Source organism: Schistocerca nitens, chromosome 1 (genome assembly GCF_023898315.1).
Source record: "Schistocerca nitens isolate TAMUIC-IGC-003100 chromosome 1, iqSchNite1.1, whole genome shotgun sequence".
Classification (NCBI taxonomy): domain Eukaryota; kingdom Metazoa; phylum Arthropoda; class Insecta; order Orthoptera; family Acrididae; genus Schistocerca; species Schistocerca nitens.
Window position 1 is genome coordinate 829,156,416 of NC_064614.1, and position 23,302 is coordinate 829,179,717.

The 23,302-nt window shown below is 40.6% G+C and overlaps 1 protein-coding gene across 2 annotated transcripts in view; it reads left to right on the forward strand.

Annotated features, from left to right (window-relative positions):
• LOC126262869 (erythroid differentiation-related factor 1) overlaps window positions 1-23,302 on the forward strand; it is a 244,620-nt gene that overhangs the window by 174,782 nt on the left and 46,536 nt on the right. For both annotated transcript variants that reach the window (XM_049959739.1, XM_049959746.1), the window contains exons 15-16: window positions 246-392; window positions 13,157-13,311. In XM_049959739.1, coding sequence (XP_049815696.1) covers window positions 246-392; window positions 13,157-13,311 — 302 coding nt within the window. The remainder of the gene's footprint in view (window positions 1-245; window positions 393-13,156; window positions 13,312-23,302) is intronic.

Here is a 23,302-nt window from a genome sequence, read left to right on the forward strand (position 1 = left end):
GGGGGGGGGGTGCGTAGGGGGGAGGGTGTTTGTATGTATATGTATTCTACCATGAAAAAGGATTCGTCTGTGGAAGAGACCTAGTAAAGTTTTCATTCATGTTTGTGTCCCTATTGATGTCTCAATGTTTCTACTATTCTGTAAGGTGTTACATTTGCTCCAAAGTTGCCATAACTTTCCATACCATACAGTAACAGTTATGAATTTATAGTATTTATTAAAAAGGTTGATTTCCTTCTTTGTAGGCTATGAGCTACTACCAGAGAGCTATCCATGCACTCGGTAACGCAAAAAATAATCCAAGTATCTGGCACTCTGTTGTATGGGAGATGTCAACAACAGTATTTACAATGGCTTCTCTACTGCAGGACTACCCAGAGCTTGGTACAAAGGTATGAACTTATCTGCTTGTTACTGTGTGCATGTGTTAATCCAAGTGCTCATTCATGGATGTGGTTAAAATATATCCCCAGCTATGTACATATGAAATTAAAACATTTCTATGAGATTGTTCCATGTAAATCATTCGTTGAAACATATTGAGGAGAGAGAACAAGCAAAAAGGCAAATTAACATGTCATGGCAACCTAAGAATATGAATAAACTGTGTTTTTTTTTTCTCCCCCCCCCCCCCCCCCCCAGAGAGGTGTAGGCATTAAATAGCAAATATAACAAGGGTTATATACATGGTTGGAGGTGTGCATTTGAAAGAATGACAAATCACCAAATGTTTGAAAATGAAGTAATGAGAGCCATTTATTTATCAGTTAACAACAATTTATTGCTTCATTCGAATTTGTGTCATTGGGGCAATACAGTCTTTGAAAATTAAGAAAAGATAAAAACAAAGGAGAGAAATGAAAGAATATTGATCTGAACAGTTAACATTCATATAATGTCAGTCAGGAAAAACCATTCGTTGAAAATCAGGAAAAGGTATTTGTTTTTTCGTGCTATAGTCAGGAAAGGCCATTTGTTGTAAACCAGGAAAGGCCATTTGTTTTTGTGTGTTATAGAGCCAAGTGCCTAAATTGTTTTCAAAATATGAGTTCACTTTTCTCAGTCCACAAATAATAATTGGAAGGGAGCAGTACCACTTATATGCAAGTAAAAGGAAATATGTCAAGTTGCTATCAGGCACAATTAAAAGACACTTGCATGAAACTTTCAGCCACAGCCTTCATCAGTAAAACCGAGACACGCCCTATTCACACACTCAAGCAGGCACATCTCATGCACATGTGACCATGCATGACATGTGCCTGCTTGTGTGTGTGAATGGTGTGTGTCATCATTTTACTGATGAAGGCTATGGCTGAAAGCTTTATGTAAGTGTCTTTTAATTATGCCACCCCGTAACTTGACGTGTGTTGTTCTTTACAGTAAATATCAACCTGTCTTTTCCTACATTGTTGATAATTGTACCTGGAGTTTCCATTGTTTGATTTTTATCAAGTAAAAGAAAATATCTTTATGTGAAACATTATCTATAACACATACAAGTTTGTTGAGTTTTGATGTCCAAAGGGCACCATTTTTTATTACCTTTGTTTTTGGCATAACATTTTACCCACTGTCAACTAAACCATAAAAATGCACAAAGAAATTATAAGAAATGTTTACTCTGAAGAAGAACAAGCGATAATACTGCAATAGACACACTTTTCAGCTTTTGCCTTGGGGAACATTTTTTTGTTCCCTTTTCCTTTCTTTGTTTCCCTTATCCTCTCGTTTCTCCGCTTCGGTGTTTGAGGTTCCTCTTTTTCATTTTCCTCACTGTGCACACCTGATGGCTGGCCCATGCATCTGACACATAACAGATGACTGGGTAACGTGTAATTCCCAGTCCCGGGTCAACAGGTAGGGTTCACACATACCCACTGGTACAGGCCAGGCTGCTACCTTTCCAATTTGCTGACTGGTCCCTCTGTCAGGTGTTTGGGAGGTGTGAACAATCACCTAAGGCAGGTGCACCCCCTTGTGAAGGGAGCACCCAGTTGGAAAGGGGTACCATCAGAGACACTGGCAATCATGGGGGATTTTCTCGCAATGAGCCAATCATCTTCACAATCAATCTCTACGAAACGAAAACAGAATGAATCTAACGATTCAAAAACCCTTCCAGCTGCATCCCAGTTCCTTGTGGTTTCACGTACAAAAGACAGTCAGTCCTTCGCAACGTTAAATCCGTTTATTATTCAGAAAGGTGTTGATGCAATTGCCAGCTCTATGAAATCCTGCTCTCATTTACGGAATGGCACTTTGCTTCTGGAGACTACTTCTGATTCTCAAGCACAACAACTTTTTGCCATGTCCTGCTTCTCCACAGCTGTACTGTTCGTGTCGAGGCACATAGAACTCTGAATTCTTCAAATGATGATATTTACGCTAGGCTGCTCGACAGTCTGACCTAGGCCGCAATCCAATCATACCTCTGTGACCAGTGTGTCATTGCTGTCCATCAGGTAATGAAGAAGGTAGATTTCCTCCTTAGTGCCCACCTGCATTCTTTTTCTCACCTTTGATAGAGTGGTGCTTCTGTCCAAGATCAGAGCAGGGGATGAAGTTATCACAGTCCGACCGTACATTCCAAACCCAATGTGTTGCTACCAGTGTCATCATTTCAATCACACTAGAACGTCTTGTCGACACACAGCCAAATGTGTAACCTGTGGTAGGGATGTGCATGAGGACAATTGTCCGCCTCCTCTTCCCCGCTATATCAACTATAATGGTGGCCATGCCGCCTCCTCTTGGGATTGTCCCATGTATCTTGATGAGTGGGCTGTCCAGGAGATCTGGGTAAAGGAAAAAGTGCCTTACCCAGTTGCTCGCAAGTCATTGGCTAGTCAAAAACTGTGCCCTCTCCCATCTGGCACTTAAGAGTTCTGTTTTTGTTACCTCTCACTACATGGAGGACATGGACACACACACATGCGACCTCAAATTCAGCTCGGAGGTTGTGAAATCACCTAGTGTCAAGGTAGCATCACCATCCCCTCGTCCAGCTGTGCAACAAGCCATCAAACTCTCACCTCAAGGGGCGAAGCCACCAGCTATACAACCAGTAGGCCAGAAAGGACAGAAGGAATACTCCCATGACCACTTCCTATGACCCTCCAGCCAAACAACACCTGAGTCTTCCTCTGCTAACTTGAAAGGCTCGAAGTCCAACAAAGGCAAATGATCTTCTCCATCACCAACTCAAAGCTCGTCTTTGACGGTGTTGCCTTGCCGGCCACCGTGTCGCTAGTGCGCACCACCAACCGTTGCTCTGTGTTGGACTCCACAGATCGACAGCACAAGCAAGCCAATGTTTCTGTTGACCTCATTGAGCAGAATCCTCTATCTTCTGTGCCCTGTAACAACTACTCTTCGCAGGCTGTCACTTGGCAACCGCTGAGGTGACACCCTTCATTTCTGCCTCATCGTTACTCTCCTCCAATGAAACGTACATGGCCATCAGTCCCACAAACAGGATTTACAGGTGCTTTTAGCATTGCAGCATCCCCTTGTACTCTGCCTTCAGGAAACAAAATTACATCTTCACAACCGCGTTGAGCTTTCACATTTCTTCCTGGTTCCTTTTGACCTTCCCCCTGAGATTGGCATTCCATCTCATGGGGGCATCATGCTGCTCATAATGGTTGACGTACAAAGTCAACCCATCTCCCTGACTACATGCTATCAGGCTGTTGCAGTTTGCCTTTCCGTTCCTCACCAGACTTTTTCCCTCTGTACCTTTTATGTCTGTCCATCATTCGATGTGACCAGGGCAAACTTCCTTCAGCTTATTCGGCAGCTACCTCCCCCTTTTCTGCTGCTCGGTGACTTTAATGCACATCATTCCCTTTGGGGTTCTCCCAGAGCCTGTCAGAGAGCTGCCCTCTTGGCTGATATTCTTAATCAACTCAACCTCTTCTGCCTTAGCACTGGATCACCCACATTCCTTTCTGACTTCTCGCACACCTATTCCCATTTGGACCTATTCTTCTCTACTGCCCAGATTGCCCATCTTCTTGAGTGGTCCGTTCTTTTTGACACATACTCGAGTGACCTTTTCCCATGTGCTATCCATTTTCTGACTCCTACCCCACCTGCGTGCACAGCCAAATGGCAGCATACTAAGGCTGACACAGCTTTACTTGTCCCTGGCGACCTTGGAAGAACTAGATTTCTCCAGTTGTGACGACCAGGTGGAATACCTCACAAACGTTATCCTCACTGCTGCAGAATGTTCCATTCCGTATACTTCCTCTTTACCATGCCGCTCTCCATGTTTTTAACCGTCATCCTATGATGGCAAACTGCATTCATTAATGACAGGTGCCTACAAAGTGTCGTTGCGTTCTTCGAGATAGCATAAAAGCTAGTTGGACTCCATTCACTAGTTCTTTTTAACAGTTCCACCCCTTCCTCTGTTGTGTGGGCCGATCTATGACGGTTCTCTGGGACCAAGATCCATTCACCAATTTCCGGCTTGACAGTAGCAGACAATGTCATTGTGGACCCTATTGTTATCCCCAGTGCCTTAGGCCACCATTTTTTGGAAATTTTGAGCTCTTCCCACTATCACACTGCCTTCCTTCGCCGGAAACGAGTGGAGGAGGCTAGGGTGATACTCTCCTCTTCTCAGAATCATGAGTGCTACTATGAGGGAACTGGATCATGCTCTCAGTTCATCCCGATCCTCCGCCCCAGGGCCAGACGCTATCCACATTCAGATGTTGCAGCCTGGCTGGTATGGTGGCTCGAGTCTCGTAATTTACTGGCGACTGGACACTGTGGATTTTGAGCAGGCCGTTCTGCAGTTGACCATCTTGTTACTTTGCCCACACATGTCATGAATGGTTTTCTGTGGAAATCCCAGACTGTGGCAGTGTTTTTCAATTTGGAGATGGCCTACGAGACCTGCTGGAGAACTGGTATCCTCCGTACTTTTACAAGTTTGGCTTCCGTGGCCGTCTTCCCTGTTTTGTTCAGGAATTTTTAAAAGACTGAGTTTTCAAAGTGCGTGTGGGTTCTGCCTTGTCGGACACCTTTATCCAGGAAACCAATGTGCCTCAGGGTTCCGTCCTGAGTGTCATCCTCTTTTCTATCTCCATTAACCTATAATGGCCTGTCTCCTACCAGGCGTCTCTGGCTCCCTTTTCGTTGATGATTTTGCCATCTGTTGCAGTTCTCCATGGACCTGTCTCACTGAGTGGCATCTTTAACGATGTCTTGATCATCTTTACTCCTGGAGCATTGACAATGGCTTTCGTTTTTCCACTGGTAAAACCGTCTGTATGAAGTTTTGGCGGTGCAATTGGTTTCTCCCACCATCTTTACATCTTGGGCCTGTTGCTCTTCTGTTTGTTGAAACTACGAAATTCCTGGGGCGCATGCTCGATAGAAAACTCTCTTGTTCCTCCCATGTATCTTACCTGGCAGCCCACTGTATGCGGTTCCTCAATGTCCTACGCGTCGTCACTGGTACTTCTTGGAGTGCAGATCAAACCACCCTCTTCCATTTGTACCATTCCCTTTCCATTCGATATTAGACTATGGGTGCTCTGCTTATGCGTCTGCATGTCTGTCCCTCTTATGCTGTCTCAACACTTTCCACCATTGTGGCATCTGTTTGGCCAGTTGCACCTTTTACACTAGCCCGGTTGAGAGTCTGAATGCTGAAGTTGATGAACTACCACTGTCCTATCGCCATGACTTTCATCTCGTCAGGTATGCACACCATTTGTCTGCCATGCGTGGCCACTCATCATATGCCACCTTCTTCGATGATTCTCTTTATCGCCAGTATGGAGTGTGTCCCTCTTCTCTGTTACCTCCTGGAACCTGCTTTCGGCACTTGTTCCGGCAGCTTAATTTCACACTACCTGCAGCTTTCCTGTTGGGTGTGAACTCTTCATCACCTTGGCTTTGTGACATAGCCCGTGTTAACCTTGGCCTTGATTCACTTCGTAAGGACACTGCTCCAGCCTCGCTCTGTCACATTCAGTTTGACGACCTTCACATGGAACTTCACGATAGTGCATTTGTGTACACTGATGGTTCTCAGACTGATCATGGTTTCGGGTGTGCCTTCGTCATTAGCGCCAACATTTTTCGATATCAGCTTCCGGCACACTGCTCAGTATTTATAGATGAGCTCTTGATCCAGTATCGGGTCATAGAGTACATCCGGCAACACAGACTTTTCACTTGCGTCATCTTCTCTGACTCTCTCAGTGCCCTTCAATGTCTGTGTGTGCTGCACACCGCCCATACCTTAGTACAACAGGAAAACCGTCACTTGCTCACCTTTGTTGGAGCCACTGTGATGTTTATGTGGATTTCTGGTCATGTCGTTCTGCCAGTAAACGGGACTGCTGACGCTGCTGCCAAGGCTGCAGTCCTCTTACCTCAGCCCACTAGTTCCTATATTGCCTCCAGTGGTCTCTGTGTTACTGTCTCTCAGGAGGTGGTCTCACTTTGGCATCACCATTGATCCTCCCTTCATGGGAATACAATCCAGGTTATTAAGCCTTTCCCTGTGGCTTGGATGACCTCTTCTCGGCCCTCCCGCCGGGAGGAGGTCATTTTAACTAGGTTGCGTATTGAGCATTGCCTTTTTAGTCACCATCATTTGTTAAGTGACGTTCCCCCACCAGTTTGTACACATTGTGCCCAAGTTTTAACTGTCAACCACTTCCTGATGGAATGCCCATTTTTTAACCATTTACGTTCCAGCTTGGGTTTGCCACCTGAGTTATCGCCCGTTTTAGCAAATTATGAGCAGGCTGTCGACCATGTTTTACTTTTTATCTGCCAAAGCAATATGGTGCAGGCCATTTAATTTTTAGGTTTGGACCTCTGCTTCTGTATTAGCCCTTTCTCCATGTCTCTGTTTTTAGCTGTCTTCTCTTACATCAGTTGGGACTGACATGTAGTCATTTTTTAACTCCTCTCTGTGTTCGTGTTCTGTAGTTTTGACCTGGGCATGAATGACCCCAGTTGTTTTGACCCCGTAAAACAAAACAAACAATGAAAGGGAGTGGGGATTACTGTGAGGGATGGTGTGAAAGAAAAGGTACAGAGGATAAGCAATGGGATTATGAAGGGGTACGGAGGATGAGTGACAGGATAATGAGTGACAGGATAATGAAGATCAGAATAATGACAAAGGGAAGAAGTATGGAGGTTGTTCAGGTGTATGCCCCTCAAGTGGGCTGTGCATCTCAAGAGGTGGAGGACTTTGAGGAAGAACAACAAAAGCAGTTGAATGGACAAAGTATAATAGTCATGGGAGACTTAAATGCATATGAAGGGAGAGAAAAACAAATGAATGAAAATGTACTGCGAGGAGAAGAGTGGGAAAGTAGAAGTGAAGAAGGAAAGAGATTGCTGCAGTTCTGTAAGAGAAATGGTTTAGTGATAGGTAACCCATGGTTGCGGAAGAAAGAGAGCCATAGAGTAATGTAATACAGCAGGAATCTAATGCAGAAGCATTGGATAGTGACTACTGGCTACTGGTGATGGCATGAGGTTCATGGAAGAAGGCAGAGTACCAAGAAAGAAGGGTTAGAGTATATAAACTGCAGGAGAAGGAATGCAAGGAAGAATGCCAGGAGATTACACGGTAAAGGTTACCAAGGGATGAACTAGAAACACCAGAAGAGGAATGGGAACAATTTAAAAGTGCTATGGTAGAAGCTGCAGTAGCTGCATGTGAAATTACAAATGCTAGAAAATGGGGGAAGGAGACACCACAGTGGATTAGAAGAGTCAAGGAATTAGTGGGAAGGATGAACAGGGCCTTCAGACTGTGGTTCCGAGAAAGGACTGAATTAGCAAGAGAGGAGTATAAGTAAAAGAAGAAAGAGGTAAATGAGACAGTGGCTGATGAGAGAAGAAAGTGGATGGAAGAATGGACAAAGATGATGGAGGAAGATAGAGAATATGTTTGATAGTGGATGCAACAATGATAGATAGTGATGGGAATGAGATTAACAACAAAGATACACTGAAGATAGTGTGGAAGAAGTACTTTGAGCATTTGCTAAATCGGAAATCCAAAAAAGGGTCGAGAACAAATTGAGAGAGGAACAGCACAGCTTCAGACCAGGGAGGTCAACTGTTGGCCTCATATTTGCAGATAAGGTAGCTCCAGCAGCACCATTGTGAAATCTGAGTTGTGTGAAAGTTGGAAATGAAAAGACAAATTGGTTCCAGCAAACAAATGGTGGGAAACAGGGCACTGTGTTGTCATCTCTCTCCTCTTCATTGTTGCCTTGGATGAGATGATGACTAAGGTGGCAGAAAAAACTGGAGAAGACGAAATGAAAGCAGTAGTGTTCATGGAAGGCTTGATGATCTGGAGAAACAGGGAGGAGGAGATTCAGGAACAGCTAGATTCTTGGGAAGTATCTGTGAGACAGTCTGAAATGAAATTTAATGCAAACAAATGTGAGATCCTGGTTACAGCTAGATAGAAAGGTAGACCAACTAGCGGAATAAGGGCTGGAAGTGAGCAACTAAAGAAGGTGGAGAGTGATAAGTACTTTTGGAAGTATGATAGAGGAAGAGGCAGACAGGCAGAAGCATTCCTGAGAAGTGTTAGAACACTGGTTTGAAATAAAGATGTTCCACAAAAAAACCAAAGATGTGATTTGTAGAAGTAACTACAACCCAATATTGATCTATGCGTCTGAAACATGGATTATGAAGAAAAGATATGTAAAAAGATTTCAGACATGTGAAATGGAGTTCTACAGAAGTGGGATAGGAGAAACGAAGAGAGATAGGATGAAGAATGAAAAGGTAAGAGAAATAGTGAAAGAGGAACCATCACAGAGAAAGGTAGAAACATGGAGACTAACATGTTATGGGCACTTAAAGAGAATGGAAAATAAGAGGATTCCCAAGACAATACATGAAATGGAGATGCAGAGGAAATGACCAAGAGGAAGACCAAAGCATAGACAGCTGAAAGGTGTGGAGGTCGGGACCAGAGTGAACACAGAAAGATGGTGGAAAAATAGAACTAGATGGCAAGGTTTGTGTTCCAAACAGATTCAGCCTGGGGTTCAAGATGACGACAACGATGATGATGATTAATTTTACATAAGATTATTATGCAATTTCTTTGTTTCTCTGTTCCTGGCATGCATTAGGCACTCCTGTCTTGACCTTGGCCAAGCAACAGAGAAAAATCAGTATCTTGCTTGCCACACTAGACTTGCCAGTAAGTGCTTGCTTCCCCACAAGCCGCGCAATGCAACTCTCAAGAATTCTCAAGAAAATTGATTTTGATCTTTTGTGAGCAACTCAAGTCACTAAAGTTAAGACAATTTTTGGACAGGCCGTGTTGCTCAATCAGTAGCGCTTGAGACTGGTAATCATTGGGTCACTGGTTTGAGCCTTATTTCAATCCTCTTTTTTTTGTTCAAATACACAGACAGTTTGGATATGAAATTAATGAAATATATGCTAATTAACACATATCGAATGCTATTTTTTTTTTAAAAGCTTGTCTTCCTATTTCTAATTAGATATCCCACAGTCTCTAGTGTCAATCAGTGCACTGTAACTCTTTAAAAATATAACAAGTAAAAGCAGCTATCATCATCTAATAGTAAAATGCATGCTGTAAAGTTTGCAAACTCACATAGATAACAAGTATTATTAACTCTCTCCCTGCGGAGATACTCCACTATTGTATTTCCCCTCAATTCACATGCATTTTTCATAAAGAATGATAATTAGATATGTGTCAATTGGCGTATATTTGACTATTTTTGTATTTAAACTAGCTGAGAAATCTGGCATTGCCTGGGTATTTGTTTATAGCTGTATCCAAGACTTCATATGTGTGGAATTTATTGTTCCCAGAATGAAATTTTTCACTCTACAGCGAAGTGTGCGTGGATAGGAAACTTCCTGGCAGATTAAAACTGTGTGCTGGACCAAGACCTGAACTCAGGACCTTTGCCTTTCGCGGGCAAAAGTGCTCTACCAACTGAGCTACCCAAGCATGACTCACGACCTGTCCTCACAGCTTTAATTCTGCCAGTACCTCATCTCCTACCTTCCAAACTTTGCAGAAGCTCTCCTGCATACCTTGCAGAACTAGCACTCCTGGAAGAAAGGATATTGTGGAGACATGGCTTAGCCACAGCCTAGGGGATTTATAAAGCTTCTTTTTATACAATGTTTGAAGAAGTGTGATTGACGACATGAACGAAGAGCTTGTTTACTTCACTTACACAGAAAAGAGCTGTGTAGAGATGGTTGTAGGAAAAGCAATTGACATTAAGGTCCACATCTGCAACATGCAGTGTCTTTCCTTGTGCCTAGTTTATGGTCATGGCATAAGCTCACCAGAAATAATACACGTTTAAAGCAAAATGGCAATTTGTTAGGAATACGCGGGATTCAGAGTATAAAAACTCGCTCACTTGCGCCACTTCCTGTCAGAATTTCTGCTTCTATGATGATTGTTGGAGGGAAGTAATTTTAAACCTATGTGAGTGAAGGGTTCTGAGGAGTGAAATTACATATGAAGCTTTCAATCAGAGTTTGCTTTTGGAAGGAATTTCCAAAGAGCCACTTAAAACCTAATTTTCTCTTAATGCAGAAAGTGTAAGGAGCAAAGCAATGTCTTTATGCTCTTAATACACAAACAAAATCAATAAATCTGTATACTCTAGCCAGGTAAATTCAGTGTTAGTTTTATTAGTAAAGATAAGATTGAATTCTGTCACTGACAAAAACTTCTGAAAATACATCTGTTATAACCCAAGAACACTGTATTTCACTGCTCAAGCAGTACACACAACAAGGTACAATACAAGAGTGGCCAGCGGAGCCTTGCGCTCTGGAATATACAGACACTAGTTCCAGACTGCGCATGCAACTGCTGCCATTTTAGCTGGCCAGGTAGCCTCTAGTGGATGAATCAGCTACACACTTCATGTGAACAGTGAACCGGTGCACACACAAAACTGGTAATTACAGCAATGTCTGTCACTGAGGATTTTTATTTTTCAGAAAGACAGCAACGTCTATTGGTTCTTTGGTGTGCTACAAAGCTGAAAGTGCCATCTGTTGGTTCTGAGATGTGCTATGCTGTGATTATTAAATGTCCGAACTACTAAGTTGAACAGGTGATCTTAGATAAAACTTTAAATTATGATATCTTTTTCCCCATATTCCAATTTTGATGAAATAAAATCCTGTATGTTACCCCAAGCTACACTCAAGTTACCTGTGAAAACCCCACAAAAATTTGTCACGTAGCTTTTAGATAAGTGTGTTCAACCACACAGACATAACACAGACATAACTTTAGTGAATTAAGAATTCTTGGAAAATTTTAAAGTGGATGTTCTTGAGAATTTTAAAGAATTGTATTGAACTGCTTTGGGATATTGATATGTGAGTTTTGAATTTCACATAATATAGATATAAAGAATTACAAGAAATCCCATTCCTTCGTGGTCTCCTGGTTGGAAGTATCTGTAAGCGAGTTGACTTGAAATCCAGGGTGATCACTTATTTTACATACTTTCACTTCCAATTAATAAATTAAGTATTTATTCAGCAAAAACTACCATTGAGAATATTGTATAAATGTTGGAAGACATGCACCTACTTCCCAGTACATTTACTTCGCAATGTCTCATGTTGCTAATAATAAAAACCAGCTGCAAATTAACTGTGATTTGCACAACTGCCGCAAAAGGCACAAAAGAATTTCTGTGCAGACTCATCTCTTTGCCTGGTCTTCAGAGAGGGATTTGTATTTTAGGGCAAAGATTATGACCAAGCTACCATCAAACATAAAGCCAGAAACTGGGAATCCAAATAAGTTATGAACACACTGTAGGAGCTTGACAAGCAAAGTGGGCAAGGAGAGAATAAAAAAAATGCGATGCTGTAGAAGAATTCAAGAATTCCGAACATTAGATGGGTTAATCAAGTAAGTGATGAGGTACTGCAGTGAGTTGGGGAGAAAGTAGTGTTATGGCAAAACTTGACTAAAATAAGCAATTGGTTGAAAGGATACACCCTGAGGCATTAAGGAATGGTCACTTGGTTATGGAATTGTGGGGTAAAAACATTACAGGAGACCAAGGCTTGGCTTCAGTAGGCAGGTTGATATGGACATAGGTTGCCATCTGTTGTTACTAATATGTGCTATGCTGTTATGCAAAGATGAAGAGGCTTGCATTGAACAGAATAGTGTGGAGAGCTGTATCAAACTAGCCTTCAGACTGAAGACTAAACAGCAACACAGGATGTAAAAATGGGTTATTTAATATAAGTAAATAAACACAACTTTACATTTAGCGGAGATGTTGAGTTGGGATAGGCACAACAAAAAGATTCACACAATTATAGCTTTCGGCCATTAAGGCCTTTGTCCGCAACACACACACACACACACACACACACACACACACATCTGCAGTCTCAGACAACTGAAACCATCCTGGATTTTCCATTGTTTGATAAAAACAACGTTTTTTTTCTTTCCGAGTAGCTGCATTCTTCCTGATTTGTGGTATTTAAATTAGCCTCAATCAGTATCAATACTTGGCAGCAGTTTAATGATAGGTAACTATTAATGCAGTTTCTGACAGTTGCCTTTCTTTTTAATCTGTTACATTCACTCTTTCCATATCCCTGAAAGTTCTTTTCCAAGGGGGGGGGGGGGGGGGAGACTGACTTAAGAGTCCAGCTATCATACGCATTATGAACTGTGCCAAATATTCAGGTGTGAGTCTGAGTGCATTGCCACCTGATCACTTAAATGTGGTTCAATCATATGACACTGGACTCTTAGCTGAGAGGACAGCAGTTCAAATCCTTGTCCAACCATCTAGAATTTGGGTTTCCCATGGTTTATTTTAGTCATTTAAGGCAAATGTAGACATAGTTCCCTTGAAAAAGGACATGGCCACTTACTTAGCCAGTTACCTTTCTTGTCCTTCTCCCATCTAAACATTCTCAATAGCGATTCAGTGTTAAATCTTAATCTTCCTTCTGTATGTGATATCTTAATACCTTAACTACATCCTGATTTACAGTTACTTATTTGATTTTCAGCGTAGTGTACCTGCACCTATTAGTTATATCTATGTATTCTTTTTTACTAAAGTTTTCTGTCTTATAGACTCAAGAAGAAGTGGAGAGAGAAGTAGTGGATTTCTTGCAAAAAGCACTAAAATACTGTGATCTTGAAACACCAGGTCCACGACAGCTTGTTTACCAGTTCCGCGCAGCATCTATTCACCACCGTCTTGCATCATTGTATCATAAATCTCTCAGGTAAGTGTCATTTTTCTTTTTTCACCACCTTTTGTGTTTTAATTTTTCTTATTTGCACAAGTAATTTGGTGTACTGGCATCCTTTCCCTGTTTGAGATATGGAATAAACATTTCCAGATTGTTCCTGAAAAGATGTAGTTGACACAACATATGGAAAACATAGTAAATTTCATCATATAAATAATTTTATAATTAGAGGGATGTAACATATTAGGAAAACAAAATTATGAGGATAGTCCTTTTTCAGATTATTTAGTAATTTTTTAAAAATTATTCTGAAGCCTATTGTTATTTATAGTCTGTATTTCTTAGTAAATGACGTTTCAAGTACTGCTTCTCCTATGTTATACTACTTGACTACTTATAGTAGACTTCCATATTTACACCTAAAATTCATGAAGTGATTGCTCAGTTTCTGTACTTAGTTGGGTTATAAATAACAACAATTTTGATGGCTTTTGATGCATAATAGCAAGGGATGTACAATGGTTAACATAACGTCAGTCCTTTTTAAAACTTTTGAGTCTTGTAGGATACCGAAGACCGAGGTATTTACTTATTTATGTACACATTCATTTGACCAATTTGTGCTTAATGACCCTAGGATGCAGAATGCTAGTTGCAAATTACTTAGAATATGTGACAGGGGAACCTTATTCCAAACATTTCAACAACTTCTGGGACAGCGAAATTCAATTAATAAAAACTATTGGGGAGAATAATAAATACATAAAATTAGATTAATAAACATAGTCAGTACCATAAAATAGATGTAGTTCAAGGATTGTCATCTGCTGTTAATAGTTCAAAAACTAAAGCTGCAACAAAGACACAATCAAAGCACAAAAAAAGAGAGTCTACAAAATAAAACTCTTATCAAACCATGCCTGTGATTCTTTCCTCGCGACGACCGCACAAATACAGTTTTCTGTAACTGCTGTATAATGTGCCAAATCCCTCTGCCTTTTATGCATTTTTTTCTCTCTGACTCATTGCAGGGCTTCTTTATTCCTTACTCAATCAATCCATTCCATCTTCAACATTCTCCTGCAGCACAGATTTGACAGACTTCTAACTGCATCCCTTTCTTTTTCATTGTCAACTCATTTGCGTTTACATGTATGGTCATAGGACAGATACACATAATTATAGGTGTGTGTTGTTGACATCAATACATTGTAGAATTATGGAACATGTTTTATACTCACAAATTATGACGTTTTTGTAGAATGAAAATCTCCTCTGTAAAAATCAGCATGAATTCTGCACAAATAGATCTTGAGAAACTCAATTTCTCTGTTCATCCATAAGATATAGATTTCTATAAACAGTGACATGCAGGCTGAAACTGTGTTCATGAACTTTAGGACTTCATTTGATACGGTTACACACTTTTGTTTAGCTGAAAAAATATGAGCTCACAAAGTACCAGACTACATTTATGATTGGATTCAGGACTTCCATGCAAATATGACTCAGTATGTCACCTTTAATGGAACATTATCACTGGATGTATAGATAATTTCAAGAGTACTTCAGGGAAGTGTTGCGGGAAGAGCTGCAGAGCAATGAGAATTAGGTAGGAACTGGCAATTAACCCTGAATTGTACATAAACAGGTAAATAAATAAACTACATTGTGGATGTTCACCTTTAACTGTGAAAAAGGTAAATAACACTGAATGCGGTATACCTTCAAGTTTCACTTAAAAATGTTCAGTGTAGCTATCTGTTGTAACACAACAAATTCCCATCTGTAATCAATATCGTGCCAAATCCTATGAAGCAAGTCTTGTGTTATCCATTTTTGCAGCTCGTTGATGTTTCCTGGAATCGGAGGAATAAAAGTACTTTCTTAAATGTAACACCATGCACAGAAGTCTGATGGGGTTAAATCAAGTGATCGTGATGGCCACCACCAGAGTTGGCACATTCCTACAGAGATAAGCAACAACTTCACAATGATAGTGTGGTGGCGTGCCATCTTGCAGGAATATTAATTCTGTGCCCATATCCTGTTGTAATTCAGACATTAGGTAATGTTCAAGCATGTACGTGTACAATAGGCTAGTTACAATTGACTTGGCAAAAAAGAAAGGACTGTAAATCTTGTTACAGCTTACAGTGCCAAATACATTTACCTTAGGTGAGTCCCATACATGTTCGATCATGTGACATGGCTTCTACTCGTCCATATCTGATCATTATGCTGATTCACTTTACTGCAGGTATGGAAGTCGGCTTTGTCACTGTATGCAGTTTTATTAAGAAAAGCACCTTCAGTCTTTATTTTGTTAAACGTTTCTACTCAAAACTCAGCTCATTTTTTTCTTTGTTACTTTCTCTCAAAGCTTTCAACAGTTACAATTTGTAGGGTTTGAGTGACAGGTATTTCTGTAATACCTTTTACACTGTAACACTAAGTGTATTCAGTTCAAAGCTGGCACATCACATTGACTTACCTGGCCTACAAATGTCAGGCTGCTGAACTTGTTCAATTACTGTATCAGAGACTCTGATTGACACTGACCCACTGTCCTATGTGATACACAGCTAGTTCTGGTGAAGCAATTGTTCCAGTTAATAACACTTTGTCTCTGAGGTGGTGACTTGCGATATTTAGTCCTGAATTGTCTCTGAAATGTAGTAGTGGATCTGGATTCATGAAACCATAAACAACACTGCACGTGCTCTGCAGCCTTATACTACTCCATCATGACTGTTGGACTAACTCATTTCATCATTCCACCAAGTCTGCACATCAGAAACTAACAGTGATAGGTGGGAATCAAGCTTGTAGATATAGAGCATTCAATGCTGTATTAAATATTTCGGTAAGTTATTTACCCTTTCCACAAATAAAAGTTACTTTTATGTAACTAACTTACAAACGACCTGCATTGGCAACAAATCACTGAAAATAGTAACTACTATAAAGTACCTAAGAATAATTATCTAAAATGGCATAAATGTGGACCACCACATGAAATAAATAGTAGGAAAAGTGGATTCTGGGCTGAGATTCGTTGCAAGAATCTTAAGGAAATGTAATTCATCCATAAAAGAAGTGATTTACAAGACACTTCTTTGGCTGATTCTTGAATGTTGCTCATCAGTGTGGGACACTTTCCAGGTTGGACTAAATAATTGGAAATAAGTGAAAAAATCCAACCTAGAATGACATGTTTCATCATGTGATTGATTAGTCAGTGTGAGAGTAAGAGTGAGAGATGTTTGACAAACTTCAATGGCAGATGCTAAAAGAGAGACATTGTGCATTGTGGAGAGGTTTACCATTGGAATTCCAAGATAGCACAAATTGCAAGATAGTACATTCTGGTAACAGTCACACAGTTTTTTACTGCTGCTCACATATCTCACATGAAAAGACAACAGTAAGAAATCAGAGAATTTACAGGTCATATGGAGGCCTACCAACTACCTTTCTTCCCACATGCCATTTATTAATTGAACAGGTAAGAGGAAAAAAAGGAAGTGGTATCATAAGCAACCTCCAACAAAAACTGTGAGGTGGTTTGCAGTATATAGATATAGATGTAGATGTAGATTTGTTGATTGTCACTAGAGGCCAAAAAAAGTACCTAGATGCAGCCACTTTAAGCTAATGCTAATGATGTTTGGTTTGTGGGGTGCTCCTTGTCTAGCACAACTACCAAATCTTCAAAGGCCACACTTTCAGGATGCATGGTGAGGAATAGTTTTTTAGTGAGACGCTAAGTGGTCACACCAACCATATCAAGAAAATAGGGAAGTTTTTTGTCAGTGGTCGAAAAGGTGATACACTAGACTCTTGCTAAACCGGCCATTCCTTGCACGTATGGGTGTCAGATTAGTGGAAGTGCCAGATTGTTGAGTGTGTCTAAAATTTAGTATAAAAACATAGGGCTCGTACTTTATCAAATCAAAAGATACAATCATTTTTACAGAAAACTTAGTCCTTGAGTGTGTACACCCATATTGGTGTCACTCGACATTGACTATGAAACATGTCCCAAAGTTTTGGTTGTCACCATGATGATACACGACAGTAGTATGCTTTATCACACAATTGCTTTACAAGCGTTTCATAGGTCCTGCCGTGTTTCTGATTGTTGCATAATGTACTCCAGGAAGACGTCTCCAGCTCCAGCAGTTTGAGATATTCTCATGTTCTTCTCTCCTATGTCCTCTTCTTCATCAGTTTCATCATAACTTTCCTGTGAGCTTATGATTACTCCTTTTCTGCGGAAGTTTGGTCATAAATAGTTACTCTTCCAACACTGTTGCCAGCACCAATGGTTTTCTGTGAAGAATTTCAGTTCACTTTATATCTAATTTCGAATTTCTACTTGAGGTCTACCATAACTTGTTTCCCTTTAGAAGCCACAATAATGATCTGTAAGGAAAGTCACAATTTCAAAATGTACAGGAATGTTGGACATCATAATTAACTAACAACATTGTTGCAGACGAAATTTCATTATTATAGGTGTCATTTCAGGTTGAACGATTAGAAGGTGGCAGTATGCTGGATTACTGAGAGGCCGGACTCTTGAGGGCTGTGTTAGTGAGAGTTTAGTGTACTAAGTTTAGCACTTGTAGTTGTTGTGGCTGGGCTGCAGGTTGTGGTGTTGCTGCTGTGTCTGCTGTTGCCGCTGCTACTGCTTGGGTTGACAGGATCTGGGTCATCATTTGCATTAATTGTGCATTTTCTGAGCTAGAAACTGAATAACTTGAATTAAAGAGGGTTTCTGCAGATTGATAGCCATCATTACACAATAACAAGAACAAAACATGCAAAAGCAATTAGCTAAAAGGAACAAAGATAACAGTGCGAGTGTTGTGCAGTTTGTATAAGAAGACAGTTGCAGTAAATGCAGCAGTGAAAGTAAGCACAAATACAAGCAAAGACAAAGGGAAAAAGAATTCAAGAAGTTAGAGCAAGCAAAAAGGAACAATGACAGCAAAACAAGCACAAATTTCGAATCCAGTTTTGTTAACAGCCAAAACACAGCAAACCCTCGAAGATTCTTCATCACCAGATGTTTTGTGTTACACCAGGAGTAAGAGATGAAGATGAGATGGCACTTGAACACAAAAGAGTGATGAGGTGAATAGCACTTGGCAACAATTTGATATTACTTAACTTTATTAGATGCAACATCCAGATAAACCACAGGCCACAGTACAAGCAAAGTGTTCAATAAAGCAACTCAAATCCCATGTCAGAAGTTGAAAAATTCCAAGTAATAACAACTGTAGTATAACCCAGCTTTTATATTCCCGGAATTAATGTTTTTCTGCCATTTATGGCATTTTTTATCGTTTCCATCAAATTTCCTATGTCCACAATGTTAATTTTGCTCCTGATTTTGCATCAACGTATTTATAATTTTCCTGTGATTAATGCATCATGAAAAAATGTTCATGGAGAAAAAAATGATGCTGGCATGATGTTGGTCATCCAGTAATGTATACAAATATTGCATGATTAAGTTTCTTGCCATCAGGGCACTCTACTCAGCAGATTTGAACTGGTAAACATGTAAAAGTTGGAATAATTTGTGCATATCTCCCGCCACTGCCAAGCTCTACTGGGCATGGTGGCTGGTGGGAGTAACTAGATTTGTTCAAATAAAGATATCATTACCAGTCACAACCATTTCCAAACTGTCTCTACTGCGCAAACACAGTTCCGTGATTGTTGTGGTCATCATGACACCTTTGTCGAACTATATTTAGCGTCTTTAAGCGTTTGGCCACTTGTATTGCTAGTTAACACCGCCATTCACTTAGCGTTGCTCAGATGTTTTTAGTTTACACACAGTGCCAGTTACGTATATTTTTCATGACGAGCAAAATATGTTTTGAGAATTTATTGTCCTTGTCAAGTGCAGTATTTACATATGTATTTTTTTATGTTACACAAACAAACAGTGTGAGTGATAGTTTGCGTGTGTGTGGTTTTCCATGTAACTGAGGAGGCGCAGTACCTGATAAACTCATAAAGACGACTACAGAGCAAGAGACGCAGAATAAGACATATTCAAACACCACACAAAATACTTATGTACATATTTGCACTTGACAGCGAGAAAAAATTCTCAAATCACATTGTGCTAAGCATGAAAAAATATGTAACTAGTGCAGTATTTCATGATTTAAATAATGAATGACAGTGCTGAATTTCAAAAACATCAATTAAGATGTCTGATATTGAGTCAAACGTTCCTACTTCCAGACAGTTACCAATTCCAGTTACATCAGCGGTTTTTATTACTTAATACATCTTTATAAGATAGTAAACAGGTTCCTGACAGGTAGTTTGAGGCCTGTTACGTACATATATCACACACAAAGTGCGAAAATGCGAGGTGGTATCCTACACGTAACTTTTACTACTTAAAAAGTTATTTCCCACATTTTACATTTTCCTGCATTTTATACCATTTTTTGAAGTCCCTTGAAAAGTGTAAAAGTGAGGTTTCGCTGTAGTTAGCAGGCCACATTGACTACGAACGGGTGACCGCAACCTGAACCATGACTGCTCATGTGCTGTTCAATCCGCATGTTTTCAACCCTTCCAACAGGGGCTCTGCAGTCCTTGCCTGCATAGGCTCTCCCTGCCACAGGATGTGGATTAGTGGCATGTCACATGGCTTAGGCTGGCAATCTGTGCAAGTGAGCTTGCCGATTTGGGAGTTGACAGTGAAGTACTCCATAAGATTGCCTGTATTTCACTTTTGTACTGAGGCATGTTCCAAAGATATCCTTTTTTCTGATTTCAAGCTCTATTATTTTTGAATGTTAACAGCTGTTTCTTTCTATAGAAAGACCTTTTGCCTTGAGCAGTCTTTGCTATTAAGTCTGTCCTGTGTCTTCCTTCTACTTCTGAGATGTACCAAAGTTCATACATCTCATTAAGCCTCTCTTGTCCAAGTTTAATGTTAGCCATACAAAATATCCACCTGCTGTGTATGCTGATATAGTCAGCGTCTAGCATATGTTCTATTTCCTTATCCACGTGACTAACTTCTTGTTTACTTTCAATGAGAATTGCCATGTTACCAGCATATAGTATTGTGCTGATTTTGAGTTTGTAGTAAGACAGCTTCCACATAAAGATACACCTCCCTGAAACAAGTTAAATGTCCTGGTTTACAGTGGTCAGTGGCCATCTATCCTCCTGTGTATTGCGATTATGGGATTGTGGTCTCTCTCTCTCTCTCTCTCTCTCTCTCTCTGACAGATTTTCTTTGATCTGAAAAAAATCTTCCAAAAACAATTTGTGCCACATTATAAAGTGGAAGTACCAGGAATAAGTGGATATTGTGTCACTTGGGTTTCCAGTATTTGAAGTTGTCCTTATGATAGAAGGAAAGTAAATGTAGTTTGTTACATCTTTATTTATAGCAAACTTACCTTGAACAACGTCAGTACTGCCGACATTAATGTCTTAAGAGTCAGCTTGTTGAATAGGTTTGTTTGGCATTTATCAGAATGGTTGTATCATCAACAAACATCTTGAACTTGAATGTCTCATAGGACAAAGGTTTATATACATTTATGAGCTAAAACATTGTAACCACCTGCCTAATACCTTTAGAAAACTGTACGGCAGTGATTCTGTGTGGCATGTATTCAACAAGTCGTAAGGTACAGCGCACATATGCATACACATAAGCCACATAATTCCTGAGAGTTACGGACCAGTGGTTTGGAGTTGGTGCCCTATAGCATTCCACATGTGTTGCATTGGATTCAGATCAGGCAAATTTGGTGGCCAAGAAATTAAGATGAGTTCACCATCATGCTCCTCAAGGTCCTGTAGCATGATTATCGACTTGTAGCATGGATAGTTATCCTGTTGGAAGAGGGCGTATCTGTCAGAAGACATCAAGTATGGAGGGGTACAGGTGGTGTGCAATAATGTTCACTTAGTCCATAGCCGTCCTGGTGCTTCAGTTACTACCACAAGTCCCTTGGAAACAGGAAACGTGGCGGGGGACGGGCAGAAATGGACAGTTCTGGTCTGGACACCAAAGGGCACAGTGCTGGTGCAGACGCGAAAGCGGACAGTTCGCCTGGAGACACCAAAGGGTACAGTTCAGATTGAGACACGAATGCGAACAGTCAGTCTTTAGGCAGCTTGGAAGTGAAACGAATTAGAAAATTTCGCATTGTGTGGTATCGCGGTATTTAGTCTCTGAGTGGTGAGCAGCCGCATGCCTGGTGTGAACTCTTAACTTTTCACGTAGATAACTTGTATTTCACGATGAGATTGTGAATGATCGAACTGTGTCTAATGGATTTACGCTCGAATGTAACAGTAACTCTAAATATGACCACTTTCGCTATTAGTTTGCTTTCTGAATAAACATTATTCTAACCAAATCGCAACTGTGTGGCCTACATCACTTATGGATTGTTAATTTAATTACCGATATTATCATTACTGTTATTATATGTTATGGTAACTTTGTATTTCGCAAACTTGCCATCAGCCAGACAATTTAACCAAAGGGACACAAGTGTCTGATTTAGGGCGTGTAGTGCAACACGTGCATTTCAACCCCTCAACGAGTTTGAGCCAAGACATTTCGACAAAGAGGAACCGCATGTGAGCCCGAACATCTTTGGGATGTTAGCTCGCAAAGGGAATGGGCAGGCCAGTCCCAACTGCCGAATATCCACTCCTCTACCTGTATTGTTCGTGCAATTGTGCATTGTCATCCATAAAAATGAATTTAGGGTGAATGCATCCCTGAAAAGATGCACTGGTGGGAGGAGTACAGTGGCATGAGGGTACATCCAGAATTAGTACTCAGATGGAATCTGCTCTCATCTGAGAAGATCATACGATCCCACTTCCCATTGGTCCAGTCCCTATGATCTTGGCACCATTGCAAACGATACCTGTGATGTACGGGTGACAGTGGAACACAGTGTACTGGCGGTCATGCAAAGAGACCATCCCAATGCAGCTATCATGCTACTGTTGAGCCTAAGGTGGCATGCCCTGTAGTCCTGTTAAATGTGGTTACAATTGCACCCACCATTTGACCGTGATCCCTACTTGCCTGTTGCACAATGTAGAGGTCATCTGCTGCTGTAGTTGACCATGGTCAACCACCACCTCTCCTGTGAACAGCAGTCCTGTGGTTCGGAGAATCCTCATGCATGTGAAACAATACTGTGTGCAATGCCAAAGTCATGGGCTACACCTGTCACACTCTGTCCTTCTTTTAGTTTCCCAGTGATTCTCTCTTGTGTAAAGGTATCCATATGTTGTCTCAAGGCCATATTGTAAAGAACACCACCACCACAGTGCACTGTAACTGCATACTGATTGACACACATTGTGTTTTCCCATTCCTTCAGCTGCCTCTTGTTGAAGGGCCAGTCTCATTTTGCTCTATAGTCATGCTGACCACACACCATGTAATGTCCAGCTTTCTGTGCATGAGTGTGAGACATTTGGTGACATGCTACCACACTTTCAGTCATTTCCACATTTCCACCAATTATTTAATATGTTGAATTACTTTAGCCATCTCACCCTTTAAGTTTTCAAGAGCAGTTTATTTTGGCTCATCAGTGTACAAGGGAAACTCCTGTAGACAGTGGCCTAATATGTGTGACATTACATGATGTAATGGAATGGAACATGGATGATTTTTTGTGTGGCATCAGCGTTACATTTCTTGTGTGTAATCTGTAACTCTTTGGCATCTGATGTTAAATTTATTTAGTAAATTTCTCTTGTACAACTTTCTTGATGTTTGCTGAGGTGGCCCTACTAGTCAGCTCCACCTGATCTTGTTTCGGCAGTCTTCACAGGACTTCGTCTTCTAGTCCATGGATGGGTGCTGAAAGAGAGCAATAATTGTCTTCCAAGCTACTTGAATGATATGAACAACTGAACTTTAAACCTTCTATTGCATCATTTTCTCATACAAAACATCATGTCTCGATATGTAATGTCGTACGCA